The sequence below is a fragment of the Talaromyces amestolkiae genome, assembly GCF_001896365.1.
Source record: "Talaromyces amestolkiae strain CIB chromosome Unknown scaffold25.1, whole genome shotgun sequence".
In the NCBI taxonomy this organism is placed as follows: Eukaryota; Fungi; Ascomycota; class Eurotiomycetes; order Eurotiales; family Trichocomaceae; genus Talaromyces; species Talaromyces amestolkiae.
The window spans coordinates 294,644-313,854 of NW_024468061.1; the positions used below are offsets into that span (position 1 = coordinate 294,644).

At 45.4% G+C, this 19,211-nt stretch overlaps 9 protein-coding genes across 9 annotated transcripts; 4 read left to right on the forward strand and 5 right to left on the reverse strand.

The window, feature by feature from the left end:
- Positions 1–55: 55 nt before the first annotated feature.
- BHQ10_009580 (uncharacterized protein) lies at positions 56–1,074 on the reverse strand (the record flags this gene model as incomplete). The annotated part of the gene is made up of 2 exons (XM_040882511.1): positions 56–675; positions 795–1,074. 2 exons carry the CDS (start codon positions 1,072–1,074, stop codon positions 56–58), a joined length of 900 nt encoding a protein of 299 aa, XP_040738082.1.
- A 667-nt stretch (positions 1,075–1,741) lies between these two features.
- BHQ10_009581 (uncharacterized protein) lies at positions 1,742–2,966 on the forward strand (the record flags this gene model as incomplete). Its single annotated transcript, XM_040882512.1, has 4 exons — positions 1,742–1,982; positions 2,053–2,111; positions 2,191–2,277; positions 2,343–2,966. The coding sequence occupies 4 exons, from the start codon at positions 1,742–1,744 to the stop codon at positions 2,964–2,966; spliced, it is 1,011 nt and encodes a 336-aa protein (XP_040738083.1).
- Positions 2,967–3,203: 237 nt separating this feature from the next.
- BHQ10_009582 (uncharacterized protein) lies at positions 3,204–4,010 on the reverse strand (the record flags this gene model as incomplete). Its single annotated transcript, XM_040882513.1, has 1 exon — positions 3,204–4,010. The coding sequence occupies one exon, from the start codon at positions 4,008–4,010 to the stop codon at positions 3,204–3,206; it is 807 nt and encodes a 268-aa protein (XP_040738084.1).
- A 932-nt stretch (positions 4,011–4,942) lies between these two features.
- Positions 4,943–6,625, forward strand: BHQ10_009583 (uncharacterized protein; the record flags this gene model as incomplete). The annotated part of the gene is made up of 4 exons (XM_040882514.1): positions 4,943–5,318; positions 5,384–5,530; positions 5,590–6,314; positions 6,377–6,625. The coding sequence occupies 4 exons, from the start codon at positions 4,943–4,945 to the stop codon at positions 6,623–6,625; spliced, it is 1,497 nt and encodes a 498-aa protein (XP_040738085.1).
- Positions 6,626–6,741: 116 nt separating this feature from the next.
- Positions 6,742–8,990, reverse strand: BHQ10_009584 (uncharacterized protein; the record flags this gene model as incomplete). Its single annotated transcript, XM_040882515.1, has 3 exons — positions 6,742–6,929; positions 6,988–8,762; positions 8,836–8,990. The coding sequence occupies 3 exons, from the start codon at positions 8,988–8,990 to the stop codon at positions 6,742–6,744; spliced, it is 2,118 nt and encodes a 705-aa protein (XP_040738086.1).
- A 1,110-nt stretch (positions 8,991–10,100) lies between these two features.
- On the forward strand, positions 10,101–11,693 carry BHQ10_009585 (uncharacterized protein; the record flags this gene model as incomplete). Its single annotated transcript, XM_040882516.1, has 1 exon — positions 10,101–11,693. The coding sequence occupies one exon, from the start codon at positions 10,101–10,103 to the stop codon at positions 11,691–11,693; it is 1,593 nt and encodes a 530-aa protein (XP_040738087.1).
- A 229-nt stretch (positions 11,694–11,922) lies between these two features.
- BHQ10_009586 (uncharacterized protein) lies at positions 11,923–13,257 on the reverse strand (the record flags this gene model as incomplete). Its single annotated transcript, XM_040882517.1, has 4 exons — positions 11,923–11,960; positions 12,031–12,392; positions 12,450–12,773; positions 12,824–13,257. The coding sequence occupies 4 exons, from the start codon at positions 13,255–13,257 to the stop codon at positions 11,923–11,925; spliced, it is 1,158 nt and encodes a 385-aa protein (XP_040738088.1).
- Positions 13,258–14,299: 1,042 nt separating this feature from the next.
- Positions 14,300–15,235, forward strand: BHQ10_009587 (uncharacterized protein; the record flags this gene model as incomplete). Its single annotated transcript, XM_040882518.1, has 2 exons — positions 14,300–14,693; positions 14,754–15,235. The coding sequence occupies 2 exons, from the start codon at positions 14,300–14,302 to the stop codon at positions 15,233–15,235; spliced, it is 876 nt and encodes a 291-aa protein (XP_040738089.1).
- Positions 15,236–15,729: 494 nt separating this feature from the next.
- Positions 15,730–18,865, reverse strand: BHQ10_009588 (uncharacterized protein; the record flags this gene model as incomplete). The annotated part of the gene is made up of 4 exons (XM_040882519.1): positions 15,730–16,015; positions 17,030–17,664; positions 17,737–18,223; positions 18,549–18,865. The coding sequence occupies 4 exons, from the start codon at positions 18,863–18,865 to the stop codon at positions 15,730–15,732; spliced, it is 1,725 nt and encodes a 574-aa protein (XP_040738090.1).
- Positions 18,866–19,211: the final 346 nt, after the last annotated feature.

Consider the following 19,211-nt stretch of genomic DNA (forward strand, 5'->3'; position numbering starts at 1 on the left):
TATACAATCTAACTACATATTTAATCCGAGCCCTGGAAACTAATTACTTGAGTATTCATTCAAGAAGAGAGGGATCTTCCTTGACAGCCTGATCAAAATAAGGCTGGAACGCCAACCACATCTTGCTCGAGTTTCCGCTCTTCTTATGCGTCATCTCTGCCTCTGCCTTATTGATCAAGATCTTCTCCCATCCAGGACCACTAGCTGCATTAGCCATCATCTGTGCATGACAGCATCGATCTAGCGCAATAAACAAGAATGCAGCCTCATCCACAGTCTTACCGCAAGTAATCATACCATGATTTTGCAAAATTACACTGCGGCAGGTAGGGCCAAGGGCTTTTGCAATTCGTGCACCTTCTTCGGTGGATATAACAGTTCCGCCATACCTGTTATACACCGCAAGGTCATTGTAGAATCGTAAAGCGTCCTGGTAAATCATTTCGATCGGGCGACCAAAGCATGAAAAGGCTTTCCCATAGACGGAGTGAGCATGGCAAGCTGCATTTAGATCTGGACGAGCCTTGTGGATTTCGCTGTGAATAGCAAATGCAGGACCATTGATTGGGTGCTGTGCGCCACCAGGTATGACCTGCCCATTTTCGTTGACCAATACTAGATCTGAAACCTTAATCATGGAGAAATGCATGCTCAAAGGGTTGATCCAGAAATTGTCTAAAACTCGTTAGCTCTTGAATTCGCTACAGTTATGGTTGTCATTTTAGGCTCATGGGTCAAGGATAGATATTTGAGTATTTTTCGGTATTTTCGCGCATGGTATGAAATGTACTTACGAGGGTCGATGGGATCTCGAAGACTAATATGCCCGGCAACACCCTCATCGAAACCTTGCTTTGCGAACACTCTGAATGCTGCCGCCAAATGCTCCTTTTGATATTTGCGTTCATCGAGTTTGTTGGTGAAAGTAGGAGGTGACCGGATCACGATCTTTCCTTCGGCATCTCCGAGGAAATGAACATCCTCGAAAAATTCTGATGTACCATTTAAGCGATTTTGTGGTTGTTGCTCGGCCTCTAATGTGGTCGTTGCGGTTGTGGTAGTTGTTGTGGACATTGTGACGTTACTTTCTGATACAAAACCGTGCGAAATTTTCCATAGGATTTTCGTAGGACTTATTTGAAGTGATTGCATGAGCAATGGTCATCAATGCTACTAAATACTTGAACACTTTGTATGATCTTTCAAAGGGAGTACGTACTTGATACGTGTGGCGTGCCCCGCATTGCCTATCTTCCGTCTTCATCAATTCTCGACACAAGGAAAAAAGTCCGACATCGCCTCGTTCCAATTGCTGCGCTGTTTTATAGCGTATACAATCGGATTACCTTGTTCGGCAACTCGCCGGCGAACATCATCCATAGCGGAGGGTTTCATACCGTCGTGGGTGTGGGGTTTATAGGGCACGGATGGGGAGTCTCCGTACACGAAATCGGACCAAGCTTTCTAGGTCATGCACGAGCGTCACACTATTTAGCTATATTTGGGGTCTGCTGTGGGATGTGGCAGTTTCTAGCCTATCAGCTTCGATTTCGGCGAATTGTGTTGATATCAACCCCGCACATCGTACAAGACACCAAAACAGTGGTATAGATCCGAGCTTGAACATTTGTCATGAGTGTCTAAATCAAGCAGACGCATACATATTGATTACATATGCCAAATTCCTTGCTCAAGTGATAGAACTTCCTAACACATGCTATTTTAATTCTCATAGCAGAAAATGCGAGCAATTTCAGTTCAAAACGGGCATGGCCCCGCGTCAGCCATGTTCATTGACGACACTGTGCCTGATCCGGTGCTCAAAGGAGATAGAATAATTGTTCGGGTCAAGGCCTTTGGCCTCAATCGTATGGATATATGGCAACGCCAGCAAGCTTATCCTTACAAGCTCCCCGAGGAATCACATGGAAACATCATGGGCGTGGAATTCAGTGGGATTATTGAGCAATTGGGACCAGACTGTAAGAAAATGCAATTACATCGATTTATCCACTAAGTGAAAGGACTTGTCGTCATTCTAACGGCATATAGGCTCAACAAGTACTTTCAAGGCTAGTGACAGGGTCTTCGGACTGGTTTATGGTGGTGCTGTAAGCCAATTCCTTACCATGTTGTGTGATTTGACAAATCAGCACGCCCTGGTGACATAAGATTGACCCTACTCTCTAGTATGCGGAGAAAGTATCCATATCAGAAAGAATGTTAATGCATCTCCCCAAAGAATTATCATTTGAAGAGGGTGCTGGTATACCAGAGGTGCGCCACTATGAGCTGTAGGGAATGAAATTATTGATAGGGTTCAGACTGATGATTTATGTTAGACATACTTCACTGCCAGCCAAGCCATTCATCTAGTTGGCAACATGGCGCCAAAGGCTAACGTGTTGATACATGCTGGAGCCTCCGGGGTTGGCCAATCTGCCATCCAAGTGGCGCGACTGGCAGGTGCCCAAAAGATATTCACGACAGCTGGTACACCTGAGAAGTGCGAACTAGTGAAATCCCTCGGAGCTGATTTTGCTATCAATTATCGGGCGGGTGAAGACTTTGCAGAAGTCGTGTCCCGTGAAACAGACGGCAAAGGCGTAGACCTCATTGTGGATCTAGTCGGTGCTAATTACTGGGCTCAAAACGTCGCTTCTGCAGCCGTTGATTCTAGAATCGTTATCATCGCCATGATGAGCGGCGGAAAGATCCCAGAGTTCGATATGCGGCCGTTGTTGACGAAGAGGGTCTGGATTTGCACGACTACATTGAGGATGAGATCAGTCGACTATCAAATCGGAGTGAAGAATTTCTTCGTGCAAAATATCCTGCCGGGCCTGGTGGAGAAAAAGATCAAGGCTGTAATTGATAAAGTCTACAGCTGGAAGCAGATTGGAGAAGCTCATGAGAGGATGGAAAACAATCAGAGTGCCGGCAAAATCATTTGCATTGTTGATTGATACAATAGAATTTGTTGAGTGTCAATGGCGGACATCGATATGAGCGTCTAATCAAGAAGCGAATTTCTTGCTAGGTTTAGTTATATTGTCCATAGCTTCTGAATAACGATAAGTGGGCATAACATCAATGATTGAACGCTTTATTACAGCAGTAGATTACGCTACGAGATGCAGATTTTGAAGGGAATGAAAAACTTCCGAACAGAGAATGACGTGAGAATTTTTCTAAACGTTTGACTAATTGAACAATTTCTCTGGGTTCTTCACCCACAGTTTCTGCCAAATTTCATCATCCGGAATCCATTCTCTCAAAATTCTAATATGACCAGTGTCATCAACTTCTCTGAACCCCTCAATATCATTGAGTCTCTCCTCGTCTGTTTTACCCTTTCGCGAAACACCAAGTTGCGTATGTGGCCAGTCTGTTCCAAACACAATTTGATCCGGACCAGCCTTGATGATAGCGGTAGCAATAGGCTTTACACTTTCCGTACCACTCTCAAAGCCATGGTATAGTCTTTCAAAGCCGGAAATCTTAACGAAGACTTTCTTCTCCCGAACAAGCTCTAAAAACACTTTGAAGTCCTCCGTGTTCTCCTCTCCTGGGAAAGTCCCACCCATATGGTCAGCAACCATCTTGATCCTAGGGTCGATCTCATTGCGTATCAGATCTGCCATTGCAGCCCATGCGCTAACGGGGCAGAAAATGCCAATCGCCCAGCCCAGTCGCGCCAGTCTTGAGGCGAGACCTCGAACTTTCACAATAATATCGCTTCCACCACTCTGTTTACCATGTCCCCAGGACATCTCATGTAGACGAGCACCACGGACACCTGCAGCATGTAACGCATCAAGTTCGGCGTCAGTTATCGTGTTGACATCAATGGTGGCTAGGCCACGAAGTTTGTAGTTTTGAAGACCTAGTTCAACGGATCCTTGTTTGCTAAGAGTATCGAGTAGAGCAGCTGGGGATGAGCCTTGCATTGATGCATGGACGATAACAATATTTTTGCACCCAGTGACGGATGTGGGATATTCGACCATTTTGGCTTCTTTGGGGGTATAGGAGCGAGGAACGACATATGGGAAATTTGCTGGATTGAATACATGGATGTGCGTATCCCAGGCGCCTGCTGGTACGAGTTCGGCCATTTTTTTGGCAAGACAAATAGAAGTTGTTGGTTTTAGATGGTTAGTGAATAGAACTGAGGTGAACGATTTCCGTATCTGGTTCTCTTGTTCAAAACCTCGATCTGTCAAGGCTACTGAATTTATATCACGCAGCTTACAACATTTCCAGGACCTATTTCTATTGAACCTTGAACTAATTTACTCGTGACGCATCCCATGTTTACGAATCCATCTCCAATTTCCCCCTATCTTCCCCGCAAATAACACGGAGGCTTCCCCGGACCATCAACGGAGATCCACTCTCCGTTTTCAATAACCAAGCTTACCCCGGTCAGACAGGCCAGGCCGTACGGCCTACGTACGAGCGTAATTCTACGTTCAACCAAGCTTCTTTGATGGAGATTTCTGGAGTTGAATGAATCAAATCGCCACATTACCCCGCAGACATACATCTAGCTTTTGACACGTTCTAGCGAGCCCTTGCTGTATGTGACAAAGTAATGGCATGTATCGCAGGCTGAAATAAAAGGTTACTTAGGCTTGTATTCTCATTAGGGAGTCGGTCAGATAGCGGGGCGACTACACCACGCGCGAAGAAAGCTTACGTCAAGGAGGTTCTAGTTTCGAGTTTACTTTGGTGTGCGGTGAGACCGGCATCTCTTGTATGGTCAAGACTTTCTTAGGACGTACAGTAATGCTCCGTCACGGCTATTTATGGCCTCCTTAATGACAACGTTCACATCGCTCTTCAACCGTCGATAAAGCACCACCCGTTCTGTTGGGCCTTGAATTTTGAATTATTTACTCATATCCATAAAATTGAAACAATCAACATCTTGCCCATCATGGTGAATATCAAGGCGGCAGCGAGTTCTCTGTGGGAGAATCTTGTGGACTCTCTTCGCATGAAACCCATTCAGTATATGGTTTGGATGTTGGGTTGGTCGATCTGGACATTGGGATCCTTGCAATACTATTCTCTTCCGTTCACACTGAGTAGCGTGGCTACATACTTAGACGTGAAACAGACCAAAATCTCGGAAGCTAACACTACTACCATGATTGCGAGATTGTTGGGTGCCATCATCTTCGGTGTGATATCAGATCAGTATGGTCGCAAAATCCCATTGATGATTGTCTTGGTGCTTGAGGGCGTCTTTACGCTTGGTACTGGGTTCGTCAAGACTTATGGACAACTGATCGGTCTTCGATTGATGTTTGGTATGTGACAGCGTGCAATGAAAGTAGGTTATGGTCATTGAAAGCTGAACTTAGGTATCTTATAGGAATCGCGTATGGCGGTACATACGGTCTTATCATGGCCATGGTCCTAGAAGCTGTCCCAAGGCGCTCTCGAGGTTTAGTTGCAGGTTTCACCCAGCAAGGATTTTCAGCGGGTTACCTTTTAGCCTCAGGATTGCACTTGGCACTGAGTGAGTCTTCTTGAATCTAACAAATGTATCTCTATATTGATCTTTGCTAATTTCTCAAGACAAATATGGCTGGCGKCCTCTCTTTTKGCTAGCCGCCGGACTAACAGTACCAATCGCCGTTCTCTTACTCGTTGCACCAAGCTACTCAATCATGGCAGAGGTAGTGGCCGAAGCCGAGGGCATTGAGAACGTAGACTCCCGTGCCGCTGTCGGTGGCAATCTATCTTTTCTGGCCAAGGTGAAATATGTGATTCTTCGTCATCCTAAGGCCTTCATTTATGCTGCTTGTTTGGCGGCGTGCTTGGCAACGATGGGTCACGGAACAATGGATCTGTATCCAACATTCTTGACAACTCAGCGTCATCTCGATGTTCTCCATGAGACCTGGATTACGGTCATTCTGCAGATAGGTGGTATTTTGGGTGGTGTGACCGGTGGGTTCTTATCGCACAGATACAGTCCCAGATGGGTTGCAGCAGCCAGTGCACTCCTCTGTGCTCCGTGGCTACCACTTTGGGTGCTGCCCACGAAGTGGAATGAACTCGCAGTGGGAGCTTTCTTCTTGCAGTTTTTTTACGGTGCTGCTATTGGCAATCTTGGAAATTTGATGCAGCAACTTTGTCCACATCCTGGTTTGCGTGCAGCGTTTACTGGAGTGGCGTATAATATTGGAAATGCTATTTCATCGGTTGCTCCCACTATTGAGACTTCACTTGGAGAGAGGTTTCCTACTGCTGATGGAACTCCGGATTATGGCAGGACACAGATGATTCTTGTTGGTATTGTAAGCTAAGCTCTTGGCCTGTCGATATATGAGGCATGTACTCTGTCAACTAACCACCACAGGTTATTGCTCTTCTCATCACAACATTAGTCAGTATGCCATTAGAGAGTCTCAACAAAGAATGGGACGAAGAAGATCCCAACGCGGCGATCCCGACCGTTCCGACTCACAAGGTTGTCACAGCGGACCTTGAAATGGGCGGTCAGGATGCTTCCAGTCTGGACAAATCAGCTGGCATGAACACAGAAACCGTTCACGTGGAACAGGTTGCGCAAAACGATGATTCAATTACACCCGAGAAAAAGGTTTGATGGGTTTTTGTTCATAGCAAGTTACAAGGCTCACCAATCTCGGAATTGCGGATGCGATGAATCAGTCTCATTATCAGACTTCCTAGGTCATTGCAGTAAAACTCAAGCTTCCTTCATCATGTAGATACAGCATCAAAATCACGCATGAACCCGAATAATGAATCCAAATCCTCGATGAATGGCTGGAACTCAGTCATATTCTGGTACTGCTCAATAGTGCTAGGACTTATGGACGTGTCAGGGAACATTTGTTGGCTCAAGTTGAAATCAAGCGGGAGCACGTCTTCAATATTCAATTCAGGTCCTAATAGAGCATTTTAGTTTTTGTAACTTCCAACATCAAATTAAAGTAAGGTGCTCACCTGACACATCTGGAATGCCATTGGCATGCATCAATTTCCTGATTATCTTGGCTGGAACAGATACTCCGCAATTCGGAACAGCCAACTCATCCAGACATCGAAGACAGACTGTCAAAGGAGAAGACAGGTCGCCACGTTTTGTACTTTCACGAACCACCTGGTTTCGAGCGTGAATGGTACAAGCTACATAAAGCGCGTAGCTAAGCATATAATTGGCGCGGCGTAAAGAATACGCTGACTGATATGCCAGAGCTAAACTCGTGATGTTTCGAGCTGCCGTCACACAGCGTTCCCAGGAAAGAGCTGTCGATATGTTGTCGGTCCATAAATGACCATTCCTAATAAAAGGTCGGTGTAAAATTATCATCAGAGACCAGTACATTGTGAGAAGAATCAGAATATTCGGTGCTGCTATATTTTTATAGCTTTTCCACGGTTCGAACCGAAGTTCCGTGGGCAAACTCTGATACCAGTGATGTAATTTCTCATCCATGATACCCAGATATGGTCGGGCGCTGTCCGGGTTAGCACCCACAAAGTAAAAATGATCGATTATGCTTGTCATGATCCGGGAGAGTGAGCACAGTTGTTGAAATGTGGTTATTGAGAACAGCCGGGTAGCGTTCGGCTGTTGTTTGGTTATCTGAGCTTCTTGTTCGAAACTTGGGTCAACATATGGCGTCCACATTTCGTTTTCCTCTAAAGTATCCATCAAATCCCAGGATACATGTGCGTCGCGAAGTGGAATCATATACGGTCTGCCAAAATAGAGACTCTGCAATTTGTCGCAGATAAATGCACCCCAGAACACTCGACGACGAATCTCAACGTCTTCGGCGTTTCCAGATATTTCTTTACAATCCAGGTGAAGGCCTAAATCATAAACCATACGCAGAGCATACCCAACATAGAGCCATCCCTTTGAGGTGCGGCCTTTTGCATTAAAAGTGGCACCGAGCAGAAGTAGGCCTGTTATGGTTGGAATGCTTGATGATTCCAGTAGTGACTGTTGCGTCAAAAGCTCGTCACAACGGTCAAAGAACATTTTTCCAGCTGTTTCCGGCAGCGCTGGGTTTTCTCTAACTTCGAGTCGCTCCGAGAATTTACTGCAACATCCAAATACAGCATTTAATAGGAACTCTGAGCAGTAGGGGCCTCCGCTAACAAGATCTCGCATGAATGCAGGACGATAAGTGAGATGGTACGTATGATGTTGCCGATTCCAGTGTAAATCTAGAAGATGCATTGCGAGTTCTCCTGGTATACCGCCAATCGTTTCTCTTCTTCGGAGGTCATGTTCCTTTTGTCTTTGTAAAGCAGCGCTGGCAATCAACTCATAACGGTTCGGTGCGTTGTCTAAGCTTGATGATTGTTGCGCTGGATCCGTGAGACTGTTGGTCGGGCTTTCAATGTGAAGATTTGAGGTCGGTCCAAAGATTCGAATAGTCCCGGACTCATCACGAGATATGAAAGTGGCTATGTGCTTTCCGTCAGCGGTGACGTTGGTTACTGGGCTGTTGTTCTGATGGCTATCGACAACAGGCATGTTATTGATTGGATGCGGCGCGGATAGCAGGGTTTCTTGTGGATTGTTGCCATGAGATAGGGACGAAGTCAGTCCTGGACTAGGTAAGTTTACTGAATTATCGTCATCTAGACTGAGACAGTCTAGGATCTTGTCACGAGTCTCAGCATCTGCGTTCTTGAGCGATATCAAGACATCTTGTAACGCCCGCTTTTCTTCCCGTGCCGCATCTATCAGAGCACGAGACGGCCTGGGACTTGGTAAGTAATCGAAATCGCGTCGAGTTCACATACATGATAAACTAATGGAGTCCAGAGACTCACCTCTGCCTCGGAGGTTCTCTGCTATAGATGCACTCCTGATTGTGATTCACACATGAACTACACTGTGGGCGCTTATGGTCGCACTTGATTTTGCGCGATCGGCAGAATTGGCAGGAACGAGCTAGCGATACGCCCGACTGCCGTGGCGTGGTCATCTTGATTGTATCATAGATAGCATGACTTTCGGTAATGTATATCCATGAGATATGAAAGTATATAGGACGATGTTGATGTTGAGGTGGATTGAAGACTGGAAGGAAAAGCGTCTGGGCAATGTTTGCACTGTTTGTCTGCGGAGTTGATGCCTTTGTGGAAGGAGCCATCTGCCAAGCCTTCACTCTACATTTATTTCTACCTTACAACTGTATTGTTTTGGATGGCTTTGATAACAGTTGGAATGATACCTGTTCTTTTTGCGAATTCCGGCGTCGAGTCATAACTCTCATTGAAGTGCTGACCATGACCATATCGGAGACAGAATATACATATGTTTGCGCTGAAGCTCGTTCAACTGATAGATATGAAGAGGGTATTTAACGTGTCTAATTCTTTCTGAGTCACATTACTTTCGTCTAACTTAGTCAATTATACGTAGAGATTCAGGGCTCTTTACTTGCAATCAATGCTTTTTGCCTCAATTCTTCAATGTTTTGACGCAGACGAAACACTTGACACGACTGATATCTAAGAGAACCGATAATGGCAAGCGAAGAGAGACTAATTGAGCTGTTCACGAATATAATAGCTCAGATATCATTGGCGATGACTATCACCTATACTGACCAGCCTCATCCTCTGGGATGTGAACGATTGTAAATCAATTTCAGCGCTATAGTTGCTATTTCCTGCATGCTCTGATGTCGGCAAACATGCCGAGAATGGGCGGCGGACTTTCATCCGCGGAGGATGATCCGCCGTTAATTCCCCGCTCAAGCTGCCCCATCTTACTTTCGGGGCATCATCCTCCGTGACTGTCCTCAATCGATATTCGCAAAAAATGTTAACATCTTTCTTCGCGGCTTCTTCGCTCATTACGCCGATCAAGTGAGCGTACCAAGTGATACTTGTCTGATTGTCCGATTAGCGCAGATTAGAAAAAAGCTAGTGTTATTCGCAAGTTCTTTAGCGCTAATAGCTTGAGCTTTAGCCAACGACTTTTGTTTAAAATAAAGCTCCTTTTCCTTTCATTCATCCTTGTCTAAATATTTATTTACGCTTGCTAGAAGCCAATTTGCCATCAACATTCCCAACGTCTCACCCTAAACATGCCCCTTCCATCCTCGTGCGACGTCCTAGTTGCAGGGAGCGGCAACGCCGGCTTCAGCGCAGCAGTAGCCGCCAAACAAGCAGGCGCAAAACACGTCATCCTAATCGACAAAGCGCCCGAAGAATGGGCCGGCGGCAACACCTTTTTCACCGCAGGAGCCTATCGTACCGCTCACAACGGCGCTGCTGATTTGCTTCCTCTGGTCAACAACGTCGACGAAGAAACCGCAAAAAGAATCGATTTGGAACCGTACACCGCACAAGACTTTGCGAATGATTTGCAACGCGTTTGTAAAGGGCGCTCTGACCCGGATATCAGTAAAGTGCTAGTGGAGAACTCGTTTGCGACGATTCAGTGGTTGAAGCAGAATGGGATCCGGTTTCAGCTTTCGTTTAATCGGCAGGCGTATGAGGTGGATGGGCGGCTGAAGTTTTGGGGTGGGATGGCGCTTAAGACGGAAGATGGTGGGAAGGGGCTTATTGAGGACCATAAAGCTAATGCGCGGCGACATGGCGTCAAAAGTTATTATTCTACTGCTTTGGAACGGCTAGTGACGAATCCTGACACCGGAGCGGTTGAGGGTATCGTCGTGCGGTATGAGGGCAAGACAGCGACTATCAGAGCAGGGGCAGTGGTTCTCGCTGCCGGCGGATTTGAGAGTAACTCTCGCATGCGCACTCAATACCTGGGACCTGGTTGGGATCTGGCCAAAGTGCGTGGAACTCCTTACAATACCGGAGATGCGTTGGAAACTGCCATTCGAGACGTCAAGGCAAAGCAGGTCGGAAATTGGTCTGGTTGCCATTCCGTAGCCTGGGACGCTAATGCGCCGGCTCATGAAGGAGACAGAATTGCATCAAACGAGTTCACAAAGTCTGGATATCCACTTGGTCTCATGTTCAATAACAATGGAGAACGTTTTGTGGACGAGGGAGTTGACTTGCGTAACTATACATATGCGAAGTTTGGTCGTGCGATCCTCAATCAACCTAACCAAAGCGCGTTTCAAATCTGGGATCAGCGGGCGATTCCTATGCTTAGATCGGAAGAGTATCGCCCAGAGCGTGTGCGCCAAATTATTGCCAATACTATTCCCGAGCTTGCCGATAAACTGGTTGAATTGGGGCTCGAGAATCGGCAAGCATTTATCGACAATATGAACAAATACAACAAGGCAGTCTACGCTTTCCAGAAGGAGAACCCAAAACAGAAATGGGACCCTTCAATCCGCGATGGTGTTTCTACCCAGTCCAAAGCGATACAGTTGCCATTGGCAAAGAGTAATTGGGCACTACCCTTGGATAAGGGCCCCTTCATGGCTGTTCACGTCACGTGCGGAATAACATTTACATTCGGAGGCCTCGCTGTTAATCCGCAGACAGCGCAGGTTATTTCTTCAGTCACAGAAAAAGGTATCGAGAACTTGTATTGCTGTGGTGAGATGCTTGGTGGTCTGTTCTATGACAATTACCCGGGCGGTAGTGGTTTAACGTCGGGTGCTGTGTTTGGTAGACGGGCTGGCACAGCTGCAGCAAGAACGGCGGCTGAGAATGCAAGAAATGGAACTGTTGACAGTAGAGCGAGATTGTAAAAGAGATTGATGTCGGAGCAATCTTTTTTCGGCTGTATAGAGCAAGATAGATGATCCACTTCCCATGTTTTCAGCTGAAAATATTAATCAATGGCAACGGCAAATAATGCTTAGGCATACTGTTAGGGTGAGGCGGCGTGTAACGAGGTGTGTCTTGATACAGGAGTATAATTAAAATTCTGTCTCAAGATTCTGTCTCAAGAAAGTCGTAGTTCAAGGAATGTGAAATTTATGTCCGGGGTTGTTTGAGTATAGACATGAAATCACCTGCAGTGAGAATTGTGTCAGTATTCGACAGTTCGAAAATGATGCATCCGGAGTAACCGCTTCAACTTACGTGCAATCTGCCAATGCGCTGCAGAGAAATCCAAAATAGACCAAAGTGTCTCAACCTCTTTCTCCAATGGGGAAATTGCTGAAACAGTAGGGAGTTGATCGAATCGACCGCGTTCCTTCATTTCAAGCAATATCACGTATGTCATGTGAACAAAATATGGAAATGTCTCTCTGAATATCCCACTGTCATCGGTGGCGTTGGCAATTGTAAAACCCGGATGCTTGAAAAGATGGTCATCAAAAAAGTCGGACAGTATACGAAGCATGGTCTCGAGCGCTCTGGTAGATTCAAGCTTATCTTGCTCCGAAAAGTGGAAAGAGTTACTCATTGCGAGTCGACTTTTGTGCAAGTGAACAAAAGCGCTATTGAATATCTGTTAGAGTTTGAAATGTTCGGCTGGGTACTATTGAGTAACTCACTTTAGTGCAATTGCTATAGCCTCACAACAAGTCCCTATCCCCAACCCAATGATAATAATTAGATATTGTAAGAGCCCTCGATCTACCGCCTGGAATCGTTGGCGACCAGCGGGAGTCATCACCTCTGGATCCCGCACAACTCGTAACACTAGTTCTAGCCAGACAGCAGCTCTAGCCTGAAGGTGGTACGCGAGATAATGCGCATCGGTACTTAGGTACGATTTCGCCGACTCCAATTCATGTGAGAGACGGTCGTTGTTCATGATCTCCGCTTGGTCTAAATTGATTGGCTTGATGGGATATCCATTTTCCAGACTGATCATTCTGCAAATTGTTAGAACTCAAATTTGGCCGCGATGATAGCACATTCCAACCTTTCATGAATTTTTAACCCCCACCAAAGCTTCAGAATATCGTGTCCTTTGGAAGACTCTGCCCCAAATGGTGGCAAACCTAGAGAATCATGCACACCTCCAAGCTGCCTGATTTGAGCCATGCTTGAGCATACGTTCATTGTCATGTAGGAAGGGTTGAGCATTGCCTGCCCATACTCGTATATGGAAAGAAATAGACCCGCTTTGATGATAGTTGTCGTTGCTTCATGGATAGTGGCTGGKTCCCAAAAGAGTCGTTTGACCGTCGTGTACATCGACTCGCGCAGGGCATCTGGTTGATCGTTGCTATCCTTGCTCATCAATGGCCTTGTAAGCATAGACATGGTGAGGAGCAGCAAAACAGGTCCCCGAGATGTCTGAAAGATGTCATCCTCGCAGATCTCCCGGAATGTATCTTGTTGAATGATGGGCATCCACCTCGGGCAAGAGGCGAGAAAGGCAGTGGCTAGCTCGACTATTAGATTTCTGTGGTTGATGACTATGGTATTTAACCGAGACACATAAGCGGGGCCTAATAAACTTTGGAGATGAATCAAGTCATTCGCCAATGTTTCTTCGTTCGATTCCTGAAAGACATAGCGGATAAACTCCCCGCCTGTGATACTAGGCTTGCCTGTCGGCAGTGCCGTCACTGCCGTGGCTCGATAATGACATTTGAAAAGCAGTCTATTGATGCGTTCGGTCAGCACGCATCAACTGTGGGTACCAGAGCAGCCTAAGATCAATGAAGGTCGAGACCGAAGCCATTGAATTGAATGCATACCGTTCGCATTGACCACAAGTGGGATATGATTTGTCGCACTTCTTTTTGCGTTCACTACATTTCAAGCACGCCGATTGGACCTGCATTGTATTAGATGGGCCCTGTCTGTCAGAGCGCCTTTCTAATTAGGTGTGAGCTATTATATACGATGCAGCTGTACTGAAAGGACTCGAAGTAAGAAGATTAAGCACAAACGAAGCGGCCAGGGGTTTGAACTGAGGTAAGAGCGGCCGATTAGTCAGAATTGAACAAAAGGTAGGCAGGACCCACCCCCCGACCCTGGTCATTTTAGCCCGAACCGATCCCTGTAAGTATCCAATATCTCAGCTCTGAATGGTCAGATTTACGGAGCTGCCCCATAAGCTACAAAGCTAAGTGTGAAACAGCCAATCACCTTGTAGATAGCCAAAACTTTGCAGACTTTGGCATCTGCATAATCTCACGCTAACCCAAAACAAATGGATTTCAAGATGGGAATGGACTCTTTCCTCCTCTCTTTCTCTTGTGTTCCATCAGGTAGGCTTATAAGATCAACGATTGATAATTAGCTCTGGCTGATAGGAAGCAAACCCCGTTGAGCGATATATAAAGCAATCTTACCGACCTGGAAACCAAGATGTTTTCTCTTCATCATTCACTACATATCTGGATTGCTTGTTTTGAGATTGATACCACAAAATAACGAATCCACCATGGGTCTACAGACTTATATTCCTGAGCTTCCTCATAGCACAAGTCTTGAAGGTAGAACTGTCCTCGTTACTGGCGGCACGAACGGTATCGGCTTCGAAGCTGCCCGTCAGTTTCTCACCTTTAAAGTTCCCCGAATTATAATCACAGCCCGCAATGCATCCAGGGGAGCAGAATCTGTACGAGCTCTCCGTGCGGACCCCGAAGTTGCAAAACATAATCCCAACGCTATCATCGATGTTTTTGACTTGGACCTTGATGATTACAAGTCCGTCATCAAATTGTGTGACCAAGTCAGGAGGGATGCTCCTGATTTAGATGTGCTAGTCTGCAATGCTGGTATGGCACAAATGGCATTTAAACTGAGTGTCACTGGACATGAACAGATTATGCAAGGTCAGTGTCTCCTTCTAACCGTCTATCTGAAGCCGTACTAACTCATGGATGCGAAAATAGTGAACTGTTGGAGCAACTTCCTACTCGTCCTAGAATTACTTCCTGTTCTCCAGGCTAGTGCAGCAAGAAATAAACAACCATCTCATCTAACATTCGTTGGATCTGGCATGCAAATGGGACATTCCCTTGCCTCAAATCCCATTCCCTCATCCGAAAACGTCCTGAACTTTTTCGATGATGCCAAAACAGCCAACAAACTGAAACGGTACAATGATAGTAAACTGGTTGTGAATGCCTTTATTCGCCATCTAGCGACAGTGGTGCCTAGTTCGGAAGTTATTGTGAATAATTTCTGCCCGGGCGCTGTTCCGACAAATCTTGAACAAAATACTCCCTGGTTGATCAGGAAAATTGTGTTGACAGCCAAGAATTTGATTGGAAGATCCATCCAGGAAGCAGGTCGAACAGTGGTCTATGCATCGGTTCTGGCCGGTCCAGAGAGCCATGGCAAGTTTTTGCAGCACAATGCAGTTGTCCCGTAAGTTCTCAGTTGTGTATGATCCTCACATTCGATATCATATCATCATATCATTTTAAACACAGTCAAACTTGATATAAGCTGACATTGCTAACATCCGAGTTCCCATCAACCACAGTGGTCCATCATTTCTCGACGAGGACGCAGGAAAGAAGTTTACTCAAAGACTGTGGACCGACACATTGGCAGAGCTGAGAACCGTGGACCCTCAAATAAATATCGGGGCATAGACCATATTTTTGGGTTAGCAAGATGTACCTATTATTACTGCGAATTATCTGATACTATACTTATTCTAATGTTTTTGTAATATGTTATATGGAGCCGAAATTGAGAGGATAATATTGGTTTTTCGCATGCGAAATAATTCGTTATTCGTAAATCATATATGATCAGAGCGATGAAATTCTCCATAATGATGCATATAAAATAAACAATCAGCAAAGTCAGGCTATGAAAGAAAAAGATGAAGGTTGTCTTCTGGGAATGATAAAGGTATCAGTCCAGAACAATCACCTCTCCTGCTGGCGTGTTTAATTTTCCACGGATAGTTTCCACATAAGCTATATGCTTGGGGTGCGCACGATTGAGAAAATCTATACCTTCGTCCCAAGTGCTAAATCGTTGGGCATTTGATTCACCACTAAGTTTGATTTTTCTGAAAGAAGGCATATCACCAAAGAATCTTTCCCGATAAATTGCAAGATCCAAGTTGATCTTGTGCATCGCTGCGAGAACGGTTGCCTCCTCTTCGGAGTGTCCAATACCGAGCAGAAAGATGAGCCTGTCATTGAATTTTACTTCTGCATCCCATATTCTCTGATGGCTTTGCGTCCTGTTCAACCTGGATGTAGATAAAGGCTCGTCTCTCAGTTCTTCAATCCAGTTCTTCAAATAATACCTTTCATCGTTAATTACCGACCTGTATGGTAATGGTAAGTTACCTCTAAAGTCGTAACTGGGTGAGACATCATTGGCGGCACTCAGTGCTGTGTGATAAATGAGGCCAAGTTGTAGCAGGTCTTCAAGCATGGTTGAGAACCCTATATTTCCGACTATTTCTTTCATCTCACCAAGAGCGAAGACACATGCATCTCTTTTGTATTGATTGCGCTTATATTCATGAAGCGAGACAACCAGGACTGCTTTATAATCTGACAATACCGGCACAATTCGTGTGTCTAAGAAGCCGTGGGCGTAGCTTGAAATGTTACTCTCCGGACTTAGAGTACATCTTTTGCATTTTTCTCGCATGTGGGATTCCTCTTCAAAAACAATTACCAGCTGTCCAGAAATCCGTTTCCACGCCGTATCAGTGTGCTTGGGTGGTTTTACTGTTCTCATTTCGAAAACCTCTTCTCTCGTGTATCCCAACGACATATAGTAACTCACTTCAGATGCTTTTATCCTGACTTTTTCAATGTCTTTCGGCTTCCACAAATTTTTCTTCAAGAACTTAGTCACAAACGACCTTACTTGACTGTATTTGACATATCCAAAGCCAAGAACATCAACGGGGGGGGTGAAATCATCCCTCCTTCTAGTAGGAAGTGGATAAATTGTTACCACGGTGCGCGAAATGGCCGATAAAAGCACTTGCCAAGGTGAACCAGATTTGAGACACTCGAGACAATCTTGGATCACACTTCTTGTGCAACGCCTTTCACATTGCGGCAGGCTGTCGATTCCCTTGTGTCGAATCTTGAAATTGGCGTATGTCTGTAAGGTATTGAAAGCGGATTTGGTGATAGCCAAGCAAGAAAGTTCTTTAATTAGCTCCCAGGAAAGATTGAAATACCAATTTGCTTCCATGACAACATAAAGGTCTTCTGAAACCTCATCTGGATCGGTTGCTATTGCCTTGCTTGTCCAAAGTGACTCAATCATGTCGAGGTCTCTTTTTGGCATCACTAGAACATCATCAAACTGTGAGACAAAATTGATTATTTGCCGCGCAGCTTTTTCTGTTTTGTCCTTGCTATCTTTAGGCCCCGCGACTACTTGCAGAAAACTTGGAAGAAGGCCCTCTGTAAGGTAAAGACAGGTGAAACGACGCTCTGATTTGGAGGCTGACCGGAGAGATCCCAGTTTTGTATTGGGTATATGTATATCAAGAAGTTCTTGATGGTCCAACGGCTTGGAAGAAATAACATTTTCAAGGCCATCGGACTCGTTCGCAGTCTCCAACTCGCTGAAGATAGTACTAGGCGGTGCCGGGATCCATCTGGAGACATCTCTTCGCATCGACGACATCTCACTGTAGGCAAGAGTTATCTGATCAAATGGCTGTCCCGTGACCATTGATTTAAGTTGTCGCAGAATGGCAATACGGTAGATATCTCTAGCCCAATCCATGATGTAGTCGACAATCAGCACCAATTGCAATGCATCATCCTCACGCAAGAGAGACCCTGTCCATAGGAAAGTTGTTTCCTTGTTGCAGACGTCAGTTGAGAAATTGCCTTCATGTTGTTTCAATAGGCCAGTTACTCTCGGACTACTTACATATTTGGTTGGCTCTTCATTCTCCCCCTTCACCACCGTACCACAGTAGAGCTTCCAGTTATCCCCACGAGACGCAAGAAACCACACCAAAGGTTCAAATTTCACTTCATCTTTAGGAAAATAGGATCGCAAATCATCTTGCAGCTTTAGTAGAGCTCGTATGGGGAAGAAACTTTGAGTTAGTATGGCCTCGGAACCACGAGAACTCGATTCGGACTTCGCCTCAAGCACCAGGAAAGGAAACAAAAGGGGATCTGATTCTGTTTTAAAGGGCGTAGACGTTATGAGATCTGACACGGTGTCATCTGGTGCTGTCCTAATTTCCGGTCTTGCAGAGCTATCGAGCAATGTTCGAAAACTTGGCGTGTCTTGTAAACCAAAAACCCGATCAGGGGCTTGTTTTGGGAGATGGGATTTGACCAGGTCATCGTAGATAACAAATTCATCGACTCTATCGTCGAAAAGTCGATTGGCACCAAGGTCGTAGCTGTTTTAGTCAGCAACATTCTGTACAGTGTATTCAAAGTGAACAATTCACAAGTCATTAGGACGTTGCTCAGCTGGGCATTGACACGAAACCCGCTGCTTCCTGTGCTCTTCTAAGCGCTGCCCATATTCATCGTTTTCATTGTACCACGTGGATTGGATTTCGGACTCCCAGATTCTGGCTCGACAGTTCGGACTTTGGGGTATTAGTAAAAATATTTGAAGCGCCGTTCCTGATCTCAATATAATCAAAAGAAATCAATATGTTCTTGTAAAACGAGAAATATGATTGAATAGAACGCCTAGTCTGTAGGGTCTCAACTCACCAGGCGACTTCCACCATAAACCTTCGCAACACCTCATTTTCGAGAGCAAAGCGCCATCCAGCTTCATTAGAATCCTGGCCGACTAGGCGCCTTGCACGTTCTACCAGCCATTGTGCGCGCTTTTTTGTCTGTTGCTTCCAGGGTTTTTCATTTGAAACAGTGACTTCTGGGATATAAGTGTCAAATCTATTTTGTGACAGAGATTTGATATTTTGAAATGTCGTCCTATGGGCTTCAGGCCAGTCCTCGCCTTCTCGTCGATTTCGAATATTGAATCTTTTGGCCAGCCTTCGCAGCGACTGGAGACTATCGCCCATCTTTGCAACAATATGTTTGTATCATGGAGGACAAACTCGGTGTTGGGCCCTGAGCAATAGATAAACAAATAAGTGGACGAATTATCAGTATTTTACAAACACTTCATGGTGCGGGGATCACAGATGGTTAACTCGCTTCGCCACATCTATTTCAAGCACGTCTCATGTTAGCGGTTATCTAATCATTTTAATAGGCCAGACATGTCCAGGGTATGATGTGGCGCAGTCAATTTCTGATCCCACCCTTAGCAAGTTTTCGCAGCGCCGTGGCCGAGCCGTTCTGCACAATTTAGTAATCAGCTGTAAAGTGGCCAGTTTTTTGAATACGCATAGATGAGGAAAATGG